Below are 18914 nucleotides of genomic sequence, written 5' to 3' on the forward strand. Positions count from 1 at the left end.
CCCCCCCCCCACCCTCTCTCAAACCCCACACACCTACACACTGCCCCCACAACCCCCATCGATATATACATATACCCCAAAATGTCCTATGCCCCCCTACATAGGCACACCCTCTCACAACCCCACACACACACAATATGAAAGAGTGACACTATTTTTGAGTTGTTATGCAATCCCTTCTATATACAGTACATAATCACAAGTCATGACAAATATTTTTGTAATAACATTAAAATATATTATAGTATGTCTTTGACTTCTAGTGAATGATTTGGTTTTTTTCTGGTTCTAAGATGACAAGCCCCTCTCCCAAAAGGAGTATTTGTGGGGAGAGGCGGGGGCAACAAGGGGAGGCACTTCTGGTGGCAAAGGTCAGGGGCTAGGGGGCAGGACTTCTGGTCCCAATGTGGTGACCAGGGGGCGGGACAACTGTCAAGGGGCAGAGCTACCTCTAAGGCCCCTGACAGCTTGCCAAAACTTGTTAAGCGGCCCTCCGCCCAAAATAATTGCCCACTCCTGGTATACTCTGTTTAAGTGTATAGCCCCAGAACTGAAAAAGTCTTTGCACTTATCTGATCTTTTAAGCACTGTGGTAGTAGCAGCCCCCAAACTGACTGGCCCCTGTCTCTTTCAAGACTTCTAATACCAGTCTCAAAACTACTGCTGTTTGAAGCCTTGAAAATGAGGGGAGGCAGTCTGTGGTCTAAGCAGAGCGTAAGTACATAGAGCTGTCAGTGATGTGGTATTACTCACCTGAAAATGACTAGCTTCCCTCAATTTCAAGGCTTCTGATGGCTTTAGAATTGCTATTAAAAGTCTTGAAAATGAAGGGATATAGTAGCCAAAAAAACTGCCTGCCTGCTGTAATTTTCAAGGCTTCTAATAGCAGCCCTTTAATGGCTGCTTCCCCTTCATTCTCTAACTGTGTCAGAAAGTACAACTATTTCCAGGTCCAGTTAGTGTTCATTTAACTGGGGAGTCCTTAATTTACAAAGTAATAGTGGGGCTAAAGGATACTAGCTTTTTTACGAGCAGTTTATGTGCTTAACCAATATGCAAATAACTACGACTTGGTACAGTGTAAACCACTGACAACAAATTGGGATTAGCAGTATGGTATGCCATTAAATGAAGTATGCATTTATCCAGTATGCATATTAATACACTACATTGTAGTGTCTTAAAGTAAATACTGTTTTGACTCTTTTCAGCAGCGTATCAAAATGAATAGTAGGAAGCATACAGTAAGATTACTCATTCTTACTTATCTAGAAAGTCATGAAGGTCCTGAAATTTCTAAAATGGAAAATCTTCAACATTTTAGTTGCAGAATAGTAAATAGTAATCAATGAAAGAAAAAAAGTCTAACTATTTTTAAAGATTTAAATGTAAACATTAAGTGAATAGATGCTTAGAAGTCAATGTATCAAAAAGATACATTGCTGTCTTTACCTTTATTGTTTGACAATATTGGAGAATAAGCAGAAAAAGAAAGTGCAATTAAGGGTGGAGAATAATTGGGTCCTACACAACTGTTTTGTTCTTCTGTTTAAATTCTATGCCTTTAGAGCAGCGGTTCCCAAACTCTGACAGATTGCGTACCACCACTTTAAAATGATACAGCCTTAAGTATCACCAGCAATATTTTCATACACATAAGTAACAGGCTATGTATTAAAACAACATTAAAACCTTTAGTAATCATAAAATATTGTTTTATCAGTTATGGTGGCCATATAAAACAATTGCAAATTGGAAAATGTCTGGTGGGGGAAGGGGGTCCCTTCATGCCCTGGCAGGATATAGCTTACTGTGGGTCAGGAGTGAGGGGCAGCAGCAGAGCTGGGGGGCTGGGGAAGTGACAGACCCCCCCCCCCCACACACACACACAGATGCACACAGCGTCCTGTGGGTAAGTCTGCAGAGGGGGAGGAGAGGCACGGGGCGGGGGCAGATTGAGACCCCCACAGTGAGGGTGGGAGTGGAACAGGGCCTGGGGTGAATGGCACCCTGGGGCCAGGGCAGGTTGTGGGACGGGACCTAAGAGGCTTGTCCAGGGGCATAGGGTGGCTCTCCACCATTGTGTGCAGGATGGAGGCAGGCTGCCTGCTGCACGCTGGGCTCTGCGCCCCACTGCCACTGCCTCTGGAGCCATGTGCAACACCATCTGCCTGCCACTGCTGGGCTGCGCTGCGTCCCCTGCCCACCTGGTGGTGGAAGGTATATGGTGTGGCACGCAGCTCCTGAGGCAACAGCAGTGGGGCACAGAGCCCAGCGTAGCCCGCCTCCTTCCTGTGCACAAATCCAGGAGGCATGTGCACCCCCATGCTTCCCCTGGGGTGCACGCAGTGGCAGGAGCCCCCCCACGCGCCTGGAAAGGCCCAGGCCACCCAAAGAGGGGCTGCATCCTTCTGTGCAGGCCGTGCTGTGGGCACAGTTCAGGCTGGCCTGAGGGGAGAAAACCCCCAGGGAGCAGCAGTCTGCCCACTGCGCACTGGGTTCTCTGTCCCACAGCTGCTGCCTCTGGAGGCTGCATGTGATGCCATGCTGTGCCTTCTGCCACTGGGCAGGCAGGGGATGTGGCACAATCAGTGTGTGGAAGGCACATGGGGTCTCACAGCTCTGGAGGCAGCAACAGAGGGGCACAGAGGCCAGCATACAGTGGCAGTCTACTTCTGCCCAGCACACAAATCCGGGGGGCATGTGCCCCCTGCACTTCCCCTGGGATGTGCAAAGCAGTAGTAGCCCCCTCACATCCCTAGACAAGCCACCCGGGCTCCAACCATTCCACCACCCTTCCCAGGGCCCCACTCACCCCAGCCCCTACCCCACTCCCTGCCTCACTGTGGGGGCTTCGATTTACCCCCACCTTCCCTTCCCCATGCTCCTTCCCTCTCCAACACACTTACCTGCTGGGCACTGCTCCACACACACAGCAGGCTGCGACTGGGTGTCTGTGTGTGTGTGTGTGCGCCCCTTCCCCTGGTTTCCACGTACCACTCACAGGTCATCTGCATACCACTGGTGGTACGCCTACCATAGTTTGGGAACTGCTGCTTTAGAGCATTCAAGTCTATTGGCAAGAAACCTAATTCTTTATAGCATACATTGTAAACAGTTTCTCTTTCCTTCCTCTCCCCTTCCCCACTCTGTCTTTTGTTTTTGGTGTTTTTTAATGATGAAAGACTGGAATTGCAAGAACTCCTCATTGCACAGTAAACTTTCTCTGGCAGCAGTGATAGCCTGTGTAGTATGTTTATGGTACAAGAAGATTTGTAAAGCAAAGAACAATGCTAGCATCCTACTTTTTCTAAATATTATAGTGCCTTTAATGATGATTTAGTAATTTATGCTGTAATAAAAATAATGTATTGTTTACTTTGTAACTAGAATATGAATACAGACACTTGAGCTTCCATGTTACTACAATCCAATGAGGTGCTGTACACCTGAGATTGTCATTGGCATGTGGTATCAGGAAATATTGTATTGCTAGTATTATAAGTAGAGACCTACCAAAATCAGGATTTTGTGGATTTTGTGGAAATTGCAAAATCCGACATTGCCTGTGAAATCAAGCAATGTCTGTGAAATTCACAAATAAAACCAACTTACTGAGACTAAAATGCTGGCTTCCTAGAGGGAGCCAGCAGTCCTCATGGCACTGCAGCCCACTGGAAGGAGGGGGCCACTGGCATGAAGGGGAGCCCAAGATGACTGCCACCCCACCTCTTGCTGCTGATTGGCTGAGGGCTGTCTGTTGTGTTGCCCCGCCCCTCTCTGTTCATGGCAACGGGTATGGCCACCTGACGGACAGCCCTTGCAACCTGCCAGTGGCGAAGGATGAGGCTGTGTGACAGTAGCCCTTGCAATCAATCAGCGGTGAGGGGCAGGGCCATTGGGGTCCCTCAGCCAATCAGAGGCATGGGGGGGCACCACTATCAGCCCATGAAAATGGTGGCCAGCCCCATGATCTCCCGGCAAAATTGGCTGGCCCTCCTTGAGTTGGGTAGACCCCTACTTATAAGACTACAATCACTTTTGCAGGCAAAATTACATATGAAGCATGTAATGCTCCAGGTAGTACCATGTTGGGGAAAAAGTAAAAGAAGCATAATCCCAAATTGTGCACTTACTTAAAAAGGTTTTCCAGTAAAAATTACTTCCTAAATCTAGGAGGCTAGATGAGAAGAGGCAAATAATGGGAGTTGCCCCAAAACCTTCTATTTCTTCAGATGACAGCAGTTCCTCTAGAAGCAGGCCTGTATATAAAATAGTTTTCTACTACTTCCCATGCTCAGAGGCCAAAGGAAGTTACTTTTTCAAAGGAAAAAATGTGGCAGTCCTCAGCTAATGTGACAATATAAATCAATTGTATAGTCTTCTATTTAAAGCATTCTTGATTTCGTCTTCCTCCTCTAGACTATTAAAAATTTTTAAACTCAAAGACTCCTTTTCTAAAACAATAGGTGAGTTCACAGGGGAGGGTTGATAAAACTTTACCTTTCCATGACAGAATTAGAATTCTGTGCAAACCACTTGGGATTCTCCAGCTTCATCAAACCACTTCTTCTCTAAGTCAGTACAATATTCATACTGAAACCTCTGAAGGTAATTTTTGCTGCCTGTGGTAAAAATAAGTTTGTCTAAGTAATTGATTTTGCAGTCATTTTTAGTATAAGCATATTATTGTAATATTTAATATTCTGCAGACAAAAAATCAGTGCTTTCAAGAGGAATAAAACTGGTGAGAGCTGGTAGAGCATCCATTTTTTCCTGTTGTGCTTTCTAGGCAATTATGGCTTTGTCTAGAAGTTTAAATGCCAGTTGGAGACTGCAGAGATGTCATGGTGTCACCTATGAGGATTTATGGAGTATGCCCCGCCCCCCACCACAACCATCCTGCATCTACCTATAATCCTCAGTTCCTTCAGCCATTGGCATAGCCAATCAAAAATATGAAAGATAGTTACATCTCTTTGGCTGGTTAGCTGTGTTAATATGAAGGCAGGGAGAAGGTAGCCCAGGGTGGCACTTTAGACATTAACTGATTCAGAGACACAAACTTTTGTAGGATGTAACATCCTACATCATACTTTGTCAGATCTAGAGAAAGACTCTATTTTCTCCCATCCTTTTGAAGTAGGGCTGAATGAACTTCATATTTGGGGTCAGGAAAGAATTTTACCCCATGGTCAGATTGGTATGGACGGGGTTGGGGGTGGGGGTTCCCTTCCTCTGTAGTGGGGAGCATGGCCCTCTACTCAGGGTCTTTTAAGTATATATTGACAACATGTCATAGAAGCATGGCTGCTGTAGTTCCTCTGCTTTACCTGTGGCAGGTTAGGATGTTAGATCTATGCTGTGTAAGGGTTGATGGTAGTCTTGTGTAGAGTTTATATAGTATAGTTTGGGATGTTTTGGATAGGGATGATCCTGCCTCAGGAATAGAGTTGGACTAGATGACCACTGGAGGTCCCTTCCAGCCCTACTTTCTCTATGATTCTATTAGTCTGTGGCAGGACCAGGAGCAATGACCTCAAGTTTCAGCAGAGGAAAGGTATGTTAGAAATCAGAAGGAACTTTCTAAACATGAGGATGAAACATTGGAACAGGCCGCTTAAAGAAATGTGGAATCTCCATCCCTAGAAGTTGGTTGACTAGCACTGTCACTGCCCTGCAATCTCGGGGACTCCATGGACAGGATGGGGCTGCGGGTGGGCGGGGAGCTGCATCTGGAGCCATGTCTGACATCTTGGGGTGGTGACAGTGTGAGGCCTAGGCCTGGGGCACAGCTGTGGTCTACTTCCTGTATACCCCTGCCTGTGGAACCCGCGCCGGTCACAGGCTCTACCCCAACCCGACCCCGTGGTGTCACTGCCCCAAGATCCCGGGGTCTCCCTGGTCCCAGCCACCTGCCTTGCTCCCAGATGCCACTGCCCACCCACCCTCAGCCCTGGCTGAGCACCTTGTCCATGCAGGTCCTGGCCCGGTGGTGGGTGCAGGGTGGACAAGCCTGGGTGGCTGGGCAGTGAAGCCTGGTCTGGTGATGCCGGAAGGCGCCTGTGACTGGGGCTGCTGGGAAGTGAAGTCTGGCTACGACACTGCTCCAGCCCTGCCGTGTGCCCGGGTATGGCAGGAATAGCTCCATGTACCACATCCCAGGCTGCCCACCACACCTCAGCCTGCAGAACTGAGGGACCTACCATGGGCTGGACAAAATCCCTCAGCAAGCCATATTTTGCCTACTCAGGTTTGCACACATGTGTCTGGGTACAGACTCAGTATGCAACCTATTGTGTATGCTCAGCCTCTGTGCTTGAGCTTACAGGTTCAGGTGAAGTTGAATTCCTATCTGTGCACACATGCCAAAAGCACCACATAGATGCCCAAAGAGAATCCACCTCAAATCTCTCCACTTAATAAAAAAAAACTAATTACAAGAAGGTTTAATTTATTTTATTCTTTTTTTTTTACTGCTCAGAAATTTCTTCTGAATTTTGTTTTCTAGCACCAAATCTTCCAGCAGAGGGAGCTTAAGAGTTACATTTAGTAGAAAGAACTTTACAAAATGCTTGCATGTTTAAATTAAAAGGTGAAAAACTTTTTTGTGATGCACATTCATGGTTTCTTGATATGACTCCTGAAAATATTTTAATAATTTTTGGGTTGGGGAAGGCAAAAGATCTAAGTAGAATTTTTTTTTTTTAGCTTTTAGTGTTACAAGACTTGATCCTGTATTTTTTGCTGATGTGAAATTCCATGTTATGTTACCGTGTTGGGGCAGTAATAGATGATCTACCCCAGGGCTGACCAACTGCTGGCTGGTGGGCCTTATGCAGTCTGCAAGGGGTTAAGTTGCAGACCTACAGGCTCCCACCCAGACTTTGATCCCCACAATCACTCCAACTGCACTTGAACTGTGGTCTCTGGGTTCTCCTTCTCTCTTCTTCTGGCTTCTGTTGCTCCTTGTCCAGGGGCAGGGTGGCATGTTGTAGTCCATGGGACTGCATGAGCCCATGGCAATGGGGCACCTGTGCAGTGTGGTGCAGCAGGGAGTGGGTGCACATGTACTTGAGCACAGAAATGTATTGCCTTAGCAGCACCCTCATGTCAAGCATGTACTAAAGGCAGAGAGTACCTTCTGTTCCATAGTTCCTTTCAAGTGACTGGCTTGCAATTATTTCTCCTTTCCTGACTGATGGAGGGAAATGAAGAAAGATTTTTGTTTGGATCTTGGTCATAGGAAGATCCTTCCATTTCTCAGAAAAGATGAGGCCCTCCAGTTCCCTTCTTCTTTCCAGCATGACATTTTCAAGATGCCCAGCTTTTAAGTACTGCCTTTCACATAATGGGGCTATAACTCCCCCAACGATGGACACAGTAAGGGCAGAATACTGTTTCACACCTAAACGGCTGTTTAAACTATATAAGTATAATTTAAGCTGTATAAGTACCAATTCTGGCACTTATATACAGCCAGCAATTCAGCTCTGAATGGCCGTACTGGCTAGTGAACATGTTCAGTGGTGCTGTGCTCTGGCTAGTGAAGTAGAACACCATTCTCTCACAAGGCTGCTAATCCCTGATAAATAGGGGTGCACTGATAAAGATTTTTTGGACTGATACCAATGGCTGATTAATAATGAGCTATATTGGCTGATACTGATCTGATTGCTGATATGCAGCCTGGCAGCTTGGAAAGCAGCGTCTGGTTGGTAAGTCTGTTGGGGGGGATGGGGCATGGAGGGGCAGATCGAGGCCCCTGTGGTGAGGGAGGGAGTGGGACTTGGGCTAGGGAAGGGCTCTCCAAGCTGCCAGGCTGGCTGTGTGCATGCTGCAGCTGCGCACATGCAGGCAGCATTTACTGGTGACATTATCGGTAACATTATCAGCCACATCAGCCAAAAAAAGCTGATTGCCGATAATGTCAATTTTCCATTTATCGGTGGTGATACGATATGGACTAATGTATTGGTGCACCTCTTCTGATAAAACATACTGTTTTCATGAAGTTGGTGTGATTTTGTTTTGGTAATAATGGACAGGTTATAACTAGGACATGTGTGCTCTTACATTTTCATGTACATTTTCAGAGACAGATGTATATACGTTTGGTCTTGGACAATATGGACAGCTCGGACACGGGACATTTATTTTTGAAACCCCAGTACCAAAGACTGTAGACTTTCTGAGGAGGCACAAAATAAATAACATTGCATGTGGGGAAAATCACACAGCTGTAATAACAGGTATGTATGCTAAAAATACTAAACTGATAGTGGATTTTAATTTACAATCTGGAATTTCAATATAAATTAAGTACAATGAAGAAGATATATCCACATTTAATAGTACTAAAGGTTAAGTTAAAGTTTAACTGAAGGCTAAGACTCAGATCATACTAGCCTTAGTGGAAGAGAGAGATTGAAATACAGGGTTTTTAGATTCTTAGCCTATATTCAGTCTTGTAGACTATACTGCTTTGTAAAGCAATTGTAGTCTCATGATGCCTTTCTACTTAGCAGTCCTATGTATCAGTCTTAGATTTGCTGTACCTTAATTTTATTGGTTTATCAGTTGTCTAGACTAACTTAATCCCAGACAGTACTTTTTCTGAAAATATATTTATTTTCAGACCATATTCATCAGTTTGAAAATCTAAAAAATAAAATATTCAGATATTACTTTTGGAAATGAATTGCTCCTTACTTTCAAATCTTATTCCTTCTGTTTGTATTAGTTTTCACCTGTGCTTTTAATGCATCTTCTGTATGAATACATTCTTCTTTCTCCATACAGACAATGGCCTTATGTTTAGCTTTGGAGATGGACGACATGGCAAGTTAGGACTTGGAGAAGAGAATTTTACTAATCAATTCATACCTACCTTATGTTCTAATTTCTTGAGGTTTTCCGTCCTTTTGGTAAAACTTTGTTTTGTTTTTGCTTCTCAAGCATTCAACTGTCTGTAATTTAAACAAGATATTTTATTTAGAGAAACCTGATAGTTCAAGATTGTATTTAAAAATACATTTTCTTCAATATTTACCTAATATTGCTATAGATTACTAACACTGTAAGAATGTAATTAAAAAAAAACTTTTCAGCATTCATCATGCCAATGCTTCATTTTTGCATCATGGTTAGTTTGGACTATAAAAATAGACAAGACAGCTTTTATATTTGTATGCACTAACTCAGTACTGCACTGTCTGAGTTAGAAATGGTTAAAGAGAATCTAAACAATACATTTACCAACATATTAATAAAATGAAAATGGGTTTATTTTTTTAATTCAGATGTGATGAGAAAAGAGGGGTACTATTGTTTTCTCTTAGGCTATGTTTATATTTATTTATTTGCTGAAATGTTACAATAATGCCAGCAGCAACTATTAAAATATTATGAGTCAGGCCTTCAGAATCTCATAAAATTTAAGAAAGAACTAATATTTTGAGTTTTTGTATTCCTTCCCTTCTCATTTTTTGAGCTGTTACAGTACTTTTGGGATAGTCTTGTCTGTAATTGCAATAGCCAGAAACTTCTTTTTTTGAATAAAAGCTCAGATACTTCTGCGATAAGTTATCTGGTTAAGTCTTGAACTAAAACATCAAACAGTGTGAGACCCCTGACAAAATTGCTACAGTTGGCAAAGCTGTATGTACCATATTGGCTTTTATCAAAATGATTTGCTAAATCTCCTTTGAAAATTAGTGCAGCAAATTTTGTTTACTTCTGGAGAGACAGTTTGCTAACTTTACTCTGTATTTTACTGCATTCTGTATTTAAAATAGGAATGAATTTAGATCAATATATATTTTAAACGCCATTAATTATAGTGGTATACTTTAGCTTATGGTTATACTGTCACTATATACGAAGAAAAACATTTTCAGTTTTGAACCCTTTTTCTACCCTTTGCATCCACGATGGTGAATGTGAGATAATGAGATCCTTGTGTTGATACCGTAGGTTGCTTGTGGTGGCTGTCACATGCTAGTTTTTGCCTCACCAAGGCCGAAAGGGTCTGAAGAAATACTCTTAGGAGATTTACATGAAAACTATTTGACTGCTACTATTTCCAAACTGGGTGGAGATTCATTAATATCAGACACCTTACAGCGAACATTGTCAGCACGAATGCGACGGAGAGAGAGGGTAATTTCAGAACTAAATATTTTTCATCATGTAGAGTTTGCATATTTTTTTGCAAGAATACGAGTTACTTTTTCAGTTAAAATTATATGTTCAACAAATAAATATTCTTTGCTGAAATAAATGTTTGAATTTCAAGGCTAAGGAAAGGAAATATGTCCTCTGATCAAGAGTGATGAAGGGAAAAAAAAATATGTCCTGATTTGCATCATTATGATGTATGAAGTTCCCAGCATGGGTTCTGGGGTATAGACTCTGTGAAGGGTTCTTCCAGCATTCTTCCTAATTTGGTATCTGGGCTGGGTTCCTTTCTTGCCCACCCCTAGTTATACTACCAGCATTTAGTAGAGCTAATACCATAATTAAATTTGAGAAGGTATTTGCATTTTAACCTTCTGTTACTAGCCTCAAATTTTCTCTAAATGTTCTTTTTTTTTTTTTTTTTTTTTTTTTTTTTAGGAAAAGTCACCAGAACAATTTGGTCGAATGGTACGAACACTACCTCCCTTGGGAAAAGGCTTGCTGAAATCTTCTTTACATATCACCAGCAACACTGTCCCACCACGTTTATCTGCAGAAAAACATCCTGGTGCAGAAGGAGCTAATATAAATAAAGCCCTTGGATCTAATGTGGGCTGTAAAACAGGTGAAATGTATGCTTTCTGCTGTTGTCTTCCCGACCATTATATATATTATATTATATATATATATACACATACACTGTTCAGGGTTGTGTGAAGGAACTGCTTACATCCAGGAACTGAGCACTTGAGCAAATGATACATAGCACTAAACCTAGGTCTCGACCCTCTGCACATTGCATGTAGTATTTACTGGATAAAATGGATAAACAACAGTGGCAGACAAGGTTCTTTGGATGAATCTGATATCTTTTATTAGACCAACTTAAATAGTTGGAAAAAAAAATTGTAAGCAAGCTTTCGGGTTTAAAAACCCTTCGTTAGGCTGAGGAAGTTTCTGCAGTTGGTGTGCGCTCTTCCTAGATGGAATGAAAAATAAAGAAGCCAGGGGCTGGGCTGGTATGCATGCAAGACAGGCATTCAGTGAATATGTAAATTGAGGAGTCAGTAGGTGAGAGAGAGACTGGGTCAGGGGGAGAAGGGGGATGAATGTAGCAGTTAAATAGTAGAGAGGTACCTGGGGAATCAGATATCAGGCAGGTTATAATGTGTCATAAATCCAATGTCCATAAGGCCATGATTTTTAGTATCCAGGAGGTTGATGAAGTGAATTTCATAGGCTTGTCTCTGAGAAGTGTTTTATACGTTTCCTTTGAGGCTCAGGACTGACAGATTGGAGAGAGAGTGGCGTTCTTGTGAGAAATGTGCCCCCACAGGTAATTGCGTATTCTTGTCTTTGATAGATTTCTGGTGTGCATTCATTCTGGTGCACAGTTGTTGTTTGGTTTTTCCTACATATTTTCCATCAGGGCATTTGGTGCATTGGATGAGATATATTACATTTCTAGAGGTGCAGCTGTAAGATCCGGGAATTCTGATGGTTCTGTTGTGGGGTGTAGTAATAGTGGGGGTGGTGGAGATGTGTTGGCAAGTTTTGCATTTCTTGTCATGGCATGGTCTGGATCCGTTCGGTGTGTTCTGGGCCTGAGGAAGTTTTCTTCTGGTGATGAGGTTAGCGAGGTTTGGTGCTTTTTTGAAGGCTAGGATGGGTATCTCTGGGAAGATCACTTTAAGAATAGGGTCTCTTTCTAGTATGGGTTGCAATTGTTTGAGGATTTTCTGTATGGGTTCAAGGGAGGGATGATATGTCATAACCAGCGGTGCGCGATTTGTGCAGGGTTTTCTTCTTTATTGCAGCAGTTTTTCACATGGTATCTGGGTGGTTCTTTCAAACGTGATGTCTATCTCTTTGGAGGAGTATCCTTGTTGGGTGAAAGCCTTTTTCAGATTGGTGAGGTGTCAATTCCAGGTGTTCTCCTCAGTGCAAATTCAGTGGTATCTGAGGGCTTGGCTGTATATCACAACTTTTTTGGTGTATTTAAGGTGATTGCTGGTTCTGTGCAGATATGTATGTTGGTCTGTGAGTTTCTTGTATAATGAGGTCTGTATTTTGCCATTATGGATATTGATCATCATGTCTAAAAAGGAGATGATGGTGCTGGAGTATATTCAACAGATAGTTGGATGGAGAGATGGTGGCTGTTGAATTTCTGATGGAACTCAATCAGAGATTGCATGTTTTCAGTCCAAATGATGAAGATGTCATCGATATATCTTAAGTATAGCAAGGGTTTGATGGTGCAGTCCTTGAGGAATTCTTCTTCCAGGTGGCTAATAAAAAGATTGGCATACTGTGGGGCCATTTTGGTGCCCATAGCTGTGCCCATGGTCTGTAGGAAGTGTTGGTTATTAAAAATGAAATTGTTGTGTGTGCGGATGAAGTGTATAAGGTCAGTAATATCTTTGGGTCTGTACTCTGAGTTGTAATCTTGCTCTTGTAGATATGTAAGGCAGGCTTGGATGCCATCCTGGTAATAAAATATATTAGATTCACCCACAGAACCTTGTCTGCCTATGTGCTTAGACCAACACAGCTACAACCTACACCCCTGTAACAACAGTGGGATAGTTTCTGTACTGTTGGGGTCAGGCATCCAGATTAGAAGCTAAACCGCTTCTTTTCCCTTTCTGAACAGCTTCAGGAGGAGGCCTGGCAAGGACTCTGGGTAATGCCTAGCATATGGCCTGCTGGTTAGAGTGATTTGCTGGAAACTCCCTCTCTGAGTGAGGTGGGGCTGGACATGGATCTCTCACTCCTTGTCTGTTAGGCTAAAAGGTGGGAAGGGTCTTCCTCCTCTTCTGTTATATTTCTGGCCTACGTGGGTGCAGGACAATCCTACTGCACCATTGGTAGAAATAGAATCCAAACTGTGGGTAAGTTCCAGAAAATTGCTGCTATACGGCTACATAAATGCTTCATAAGCACTTGAAGGAGAAATCCTTTAAATACTTAAGCTCTTGAAAGATTTAGCCCTAAGTGACTTGTCCAAGAAGGAAAGTCCATGACTGATGTAGGAAGAGAACCTGGGCTGTCTAGCTTTTAATTCTATAGCTTAACCACAGCTTATTCTTATTGTCTTGGAAATTGAAAAGTACAATATCATTAGAGAGATCATCTAAAAAGAACCATTTCTCAAGTGATCTTGTTTTGAAAATTTGCAGAAATGGGTTGAGACCACTAGTGAATTGAGATTAGGCATCATACTCTATCTAGTTTAAACATAAATAATACAAAGTAAGAACTGCAAGAGTACCATTTGTGGTTGCAGGATATGATATCTCAGATCCTGCAGTTCTAAAAAGAGGCTAATAATACTTCTATGTCAGAAGGGATGGGGTTTTCACTTGTTATACAGTTGGACCTCCAGTTACGCGGTTTCAAGTTACACTGATTCACATATACATGCTTTATATAACATGACCATGTTTCAACTTACATGATGCCCTGGTTCACGTTTACACTGTTTGCAGTAGAGCAGTGGTTAGTTACAGTCTGCTTACATAGCGTTAGCATCACTTGTCGTTTCCTCCAAGATTGTCCATCATTTTTGGTTATGTTAACCCCTGAATATTTGTGAAAATGGTGTCAAAGAAAGCCTTTGATGTTGTGGTCAAAAGAGCATGTAAGTCTATCACCCTGGCCCAGCAAATAAAAATCCTTGATAAATTAAGGTAAGGCAATAGTGCTGCGTCGATTGCTCGCCAATACAGTTTAAGTGAATCGACTGTGCTTACCATTAAAAAAAGAGAGCAAAAATTTAGAGACTGTGTGAAAACAACAACCCTTGTGAGTTCAAGAGTGTCATTGGTGACTAGAATTCCTCATTTAGATAAGGTTGAGAAACTCCTTAATCTTTGGATCAATGAAATGACCAGTAGAAAAGGAGCAGTTGTTGACAGCGCGGCAATTAGGGCTCAAACTTTGTCTCTGTATGAGCATGTAAAGGTTTTAATAAGGCTATTAATTACATTATTTTGTGTTTAAATATCCTTTTATTATGAAATAATGTTATCAAGTCTTGGTCCCAGGTCCCTATCCCCCTGTTTTCCATTAACTTAATGCCTCAAGTTACACGGTTTCAACTTACACAGTGTTTTTCAGAAATGTATCCCCCACGTAACTTGGGGTCTGACTGTATTCCATTGCTTCTGTAGTACCTGTTTACTTATTTTTTAATTTTCTTGTTTTATTTAAGATGAGAATCAAGAAAACCAAAAATCTGACAGGAGTTCCCCAGAGGAAGATTCAGAGAATGAAAGAAGCCTTGGAAACACAACTGATATACTAAATATGGTAAGATATCTGCTACTGAAGTTGTGTGTGGCTTAACAGTTGTTATTTTAGGAGATAACAGGATAGCAGTAATATTTTTTATGAAATGCATGCTATAAAGTGGGTTGGTTTCCAGGTTTTAAGAGCTCTTGTTCTACTTGCACAGACCTTTAGCCTTTTGTGGCCTAGTACCTGTTTGTGTTGATTGACTACACTGGTTTGCTTTTTTTTCCTTTCTGAACAGAATTTTTGTAATTTCATACAAGATGGATACCTAGCACTTGTTCCTTTAATATTAAGTCAAGCTTAAGTTATAACTTTATTTTAACCAACTACTGGTAGTTCAATTAATAGACTACAGATTTAGGGCAGACCAGTAAGTCTGACCTCAATACCAAACAAGATTATGGAAAAGATCATCAAGGAGTCTGTTTCTAAGCACCTGGAAGAAAACAAGGTGATCAGAAACAACCAGCATAGATTCATTAAAAGCAAGACATTCCTAACCCTCTTGATTTCCTACTATGATAAGCTGATAGGGTGTGTGGATAAGGGGAGAGTAGGAAACATGATATAAATGGACTTTAACAAAGCATTTGACAATTTCATTAGTAAGCTAAGGAACTGCAGACTAGACTAATGTTCTGTAAGGTGAATACACAAGTGTTTGGGTCATTGTGTTCAATGAGCAGTCATCAGTAATGCAATGTCTAGTTAAGAGAGGTATTGAGTGGGGTTCCCCAAGTCAGTCCTTGGTCTGGGATTGTCTAATATCTTCATTAATGATTTAAAGGAGGACATTGATTGTACACTTAGCAGATTTGCAGACAGCAACAAACTGGGTAGAGTTGCTGAGGGTAGGGCTAGAATTCAGAATCACCTTAACAACCTGGATAAATGGTACAAAATCAGTCAGATGAAATTCAACAATAAGAAGTGCAGTCCTGCATTTAGCACAGACTGAGGAAGGACTTGATGAGTTACAGTACTGCAGAAAGGACCGAGGGTTAAAAGTGTGCTTGTTGCAAAAAAAAAAAAAAAAAAGGTCAAGAATATATGGGGCTGTATTAATAAGAGTGTGACTTGCAAATCAAGGGGAGTGATCTCCTTCTCTGTTCAGCATTGGGGAAGTCTCACCTGGAGTACTGTGTCTAGTTTTGGGCCCCTCACTTCACGAATGATGTGGAAAAGTTAGGAAGAGTCTAGTAGACAGCAGTAAGAATGATAAGAGGCCTGGGAAGGATGGAGATTCTACAACCTCTCTGGACAGCCTGGTCCAATGTTTAACCACCCTCAGAGTGATGTTCTTCCTATGACCCAACCTAAATTTTCCTTGATGCAATTTAAGACCATTACTCCTTGCCCTGTCCCTTGCAGGCACAGAGAACAGTCTATCTCCGTCCTCTGTATAATCTCCCTTCAGGTATTTTAAGATTGAACAAATCCCCACTCATGAATAATTCTAGTTCTTTCAGCCTGACCTTGTAGGTTGTATTTCTTAAATGTTGAACTGTAGGTTTTTCTAGATGATGTACAGAAGGATTTAATCTACTTCATTGAATGATAAAATACAGGTTTTCAAATCCATTATAATTACAGTTTAATTTTGTGACAGATTGTTTGGAAGACAGTTTGAGATCCTCTGATGACAGGCTTTATGAAAGCGTGTAATTAAATTATCAGTATTATTGATTTCACACATATTAATTGTATTCCATTTTAAGTGATATCTTCATTCTTTTCAGACACACGTGATGAGATTGAATCCAAGTGACCAGTCCTTAAAATTATCACCAGTTCAAAAACAAAAGGTACCTGTAACATAACATTGTTTTTTAGAAAGGCTTTAACCAATTTGATAGGGGCCAAGTACAGACATTCCACTTTTACTAGTATAAGTGATTGGAAACCAGTCTATACCTGTAACAGAAATTTGGCATAAAAAACGGTCTATACCCATAACAGAACAAAAGTCTGGCACATATAGACCAGTTTAAAAATGGCAGAAATCAGTCTAAGATTTTACCTCCCAACCAAAGAACAAATATGTGTTCTGTTCACTATCAATTTAAGTTATGCCACTTACAGAAAGCTGCATAAATTAGATCGATTCTGCACTGGGCTTTTTGAATGTTTGTACCTGGCCAGGATGGCAATACCTTTTTTGCTGCAAGTGCTAAAAAAGTAAACTCAGCAGTTTTTCATAGACTCATTCTTACCTTTAACTTCTTCCCTCACAGCCTTCAAATTACTCAGCTGAATAGAACCTTGCACCATCTCCCTGCAAAGAGCCCATTAAAGTCAGTGGGACTCTGTGCAGTCACAGGCCTCATACTGATCTTCAGTTTCTCCTGGGAGAGTCACTGCTCTCCCAGGAGAAACCACAAGTGTAAAGATATTCAGGGTTTTTCTCCCAGAGTAAAAATGTCTGCTCCAGGAGAAAAATAACCTGGGAACAAACAAGGTTAAATCACTCTCAGGAGAGTTTTTCCTGAGAGAGCAAATGTCTACATGCTGACAGTGGGGTTTGAGATCTACAGTCTGCCCAGTGCAGTTTGAGATTAAATAGTTTGATGCTTCTGCAACTGATGGTGCAGTACTCTGTAATTTAAACTGTACATTTTGTAATTCTTTGTTAATGCTAGAAGATCTGATATTCCTGTGTTGATATTAGACTACCTGAATTAAAACTCAGGGCACAAGAGAAGGCAAGTTTTTGTTTATAAAACACAGGTGTAAATTCAAAACAGTTATTTTACTGAACAGAAGTAATGTTAACCATTATAAAATTAAATGATTCCTTTATTACCATATTGTAGTAATCTTAAAGCAATTATGCGTTTTAATACTGAGGATACTTCATTAGCAGCTTATTTTTTATTAAAAAATTCTTATTCTTCAAATGCAGTTGCTTTATATTTATAAATGAGTTTTATTTGGAATAGTCCATGTTTCATTCCCATTTGTAGTCCCATCAAACAAATCATTTCCTTTTTTATTCATATGTCTCTATAGTTTTTTTCTGTTTGCTCTCCTTTAATTTGTTCTTAATGCTTTCCTTCTTTCTTTTTAATTTTCTGCTTCTCATGTGGACTAGAAGAGCAATAAAAATGTGAATCTGAAAAATGATGGTAAGGGTGGGTTGATACAGGCTGATCTTAATTTCATGCAGGAAGTTTCAAAGTCAACTGATGATTCTTTGCAAAAGCAGCCTTTGTTTTCAGTGTCACTTGGAAATTATTCAGATTTAGAAAGTGGTTTTCATGCCTTTATAGGAAAAACTAACGTTGATAAAAAGAAAATAAAAGGTAAACTTGAACACGCACACAGTGTTGGGAAACTGAAGCATGATGTTCAGCAAACTATTAAAGAACGCATATTAGCAAAAAGGAAGAAAGAATATTCAGAAAGGTCTAAGTCTGTTAAACAAGACATATCTTATGTTTCCAGTGATGAGACTAAAAAATCAAAGGCGAATACTAAGTCTAAGCAAGCCCATAAAAAAGATGTGCCTCTTTCTGCAGACAGTAATAAACCAGTATTTCGTTCATTAGATACACAAAAAAACAAAACAATTAAAAAACAAAGTAAAAATGAGGTGGATCTTGAAGGCAAAGCAAAGGATGAAACTGAGAAATCTGACAAGTTTGGAAAAATCTATGTCAGAGAGAAAGAAAGTAATGAAGAACAGAGAGTATTTAAGAAAAAGCAGAATTTCACGAAAGAAATAGCAATAGGTGTGTCATCATCTTCTAGTGATGAAAATAGAAATGATCTTACAGAATATGTACTTCAGAGACAAAAAATACACAAAGCTACTTATGAAGACACAGGAACACAAAAAGAAATAGAAGCAGTGGAAAATGTGGATGATTTATATCCAGAAGGAAGAGATACTGAGGCAAAATGGGAAGAAGGTAAAAATGAAGAAGAATTTGGTCAAGAGCAGGAGAGTGGAGAAAGTGACATTAGAATAAAGGATGGTGAGAGTAAAAAAAAGAAACACTCTGAGAAAGTTGAAAACAGTGAAGAAGAATCTAGAGAAGAGGAGGATGAAAATGAGGTTAGAAAAGGTGAAGATGAAGATTATTTAGGAGCAGCAGATGGAGATGAAGAGGAAGAAATTGATGGAAAAGACAAATCATTGTTTGAAGCAGAAGATGAGAATGAGAGAGAGGAAGAGGATCTTGAGAATCACCAAAGAGGAGATGGCACAGACAGGGAGAGTGAAGAGGAAAAAGAACTAGAGAGTGAGGAAAAAGATTATGACAATGAGGAGAAGACAAGAGAAGAGGACAGCAAATATAAGAAAGATGAGTGTATAGACAAGGAGGAGGAAGAGGAACAGAATAAGAGTGAGGAAGGAGAGGGGGAGGATGAAGAAGGGGAAGATGAGGGGGAAAATAAGGAAGAAGGGGAAGAAGGGGAACAAGAAGGGAAAG

General features: G+C 41.0%; 1 protein-coding gene across 1 annotated transcript in view; it reads left to right on the forward strand.

Moving 5' to 3' along the window:
* Positions 1–18914, forward strand: part of RPGR (retinitis pigmentosa GTPase regulator) — a 109323-nt gene that overhangs the window by 56580 nt on the left and 33829 nt on the right. Inside the window, exons 8-13 of the mRNA XM_025205297.1 lie at positions 8097–8252; positions 8803–8927; positions 9976–10161; positions 10618–10804; positions 14396–14493; positions 16218–16283. Coding sequence (XP_025061082.1) covers positions 8097–8252; positions 8803–8927; positions 9976–10161; positions 10618–10804; positions 14396–14493; positions 16218–16283 — 818 coding nt within the window. The remainder of the gene's footprint in view (positions 1–8096; positions 8253–8802; positions 8928–9975; positions 10162–10617; positions 10805–14395; positions 14494–16217; positions 16284–18914) is intronic.

The sequence above is a fragment of the Alligator sinensis genome, unplaced genomic scaffold, assembly GCF_000455745.1.
Source record: "Alligator sinensis unplaced genomic scaffold, ASM45574v1 scaffold243_1, whole genome shotgun sequence".
NCBI lineage: Eukaryota > Metazoa > Chordata > Crocodylia > Alligatoridae > Alligator > Alligator sinensis.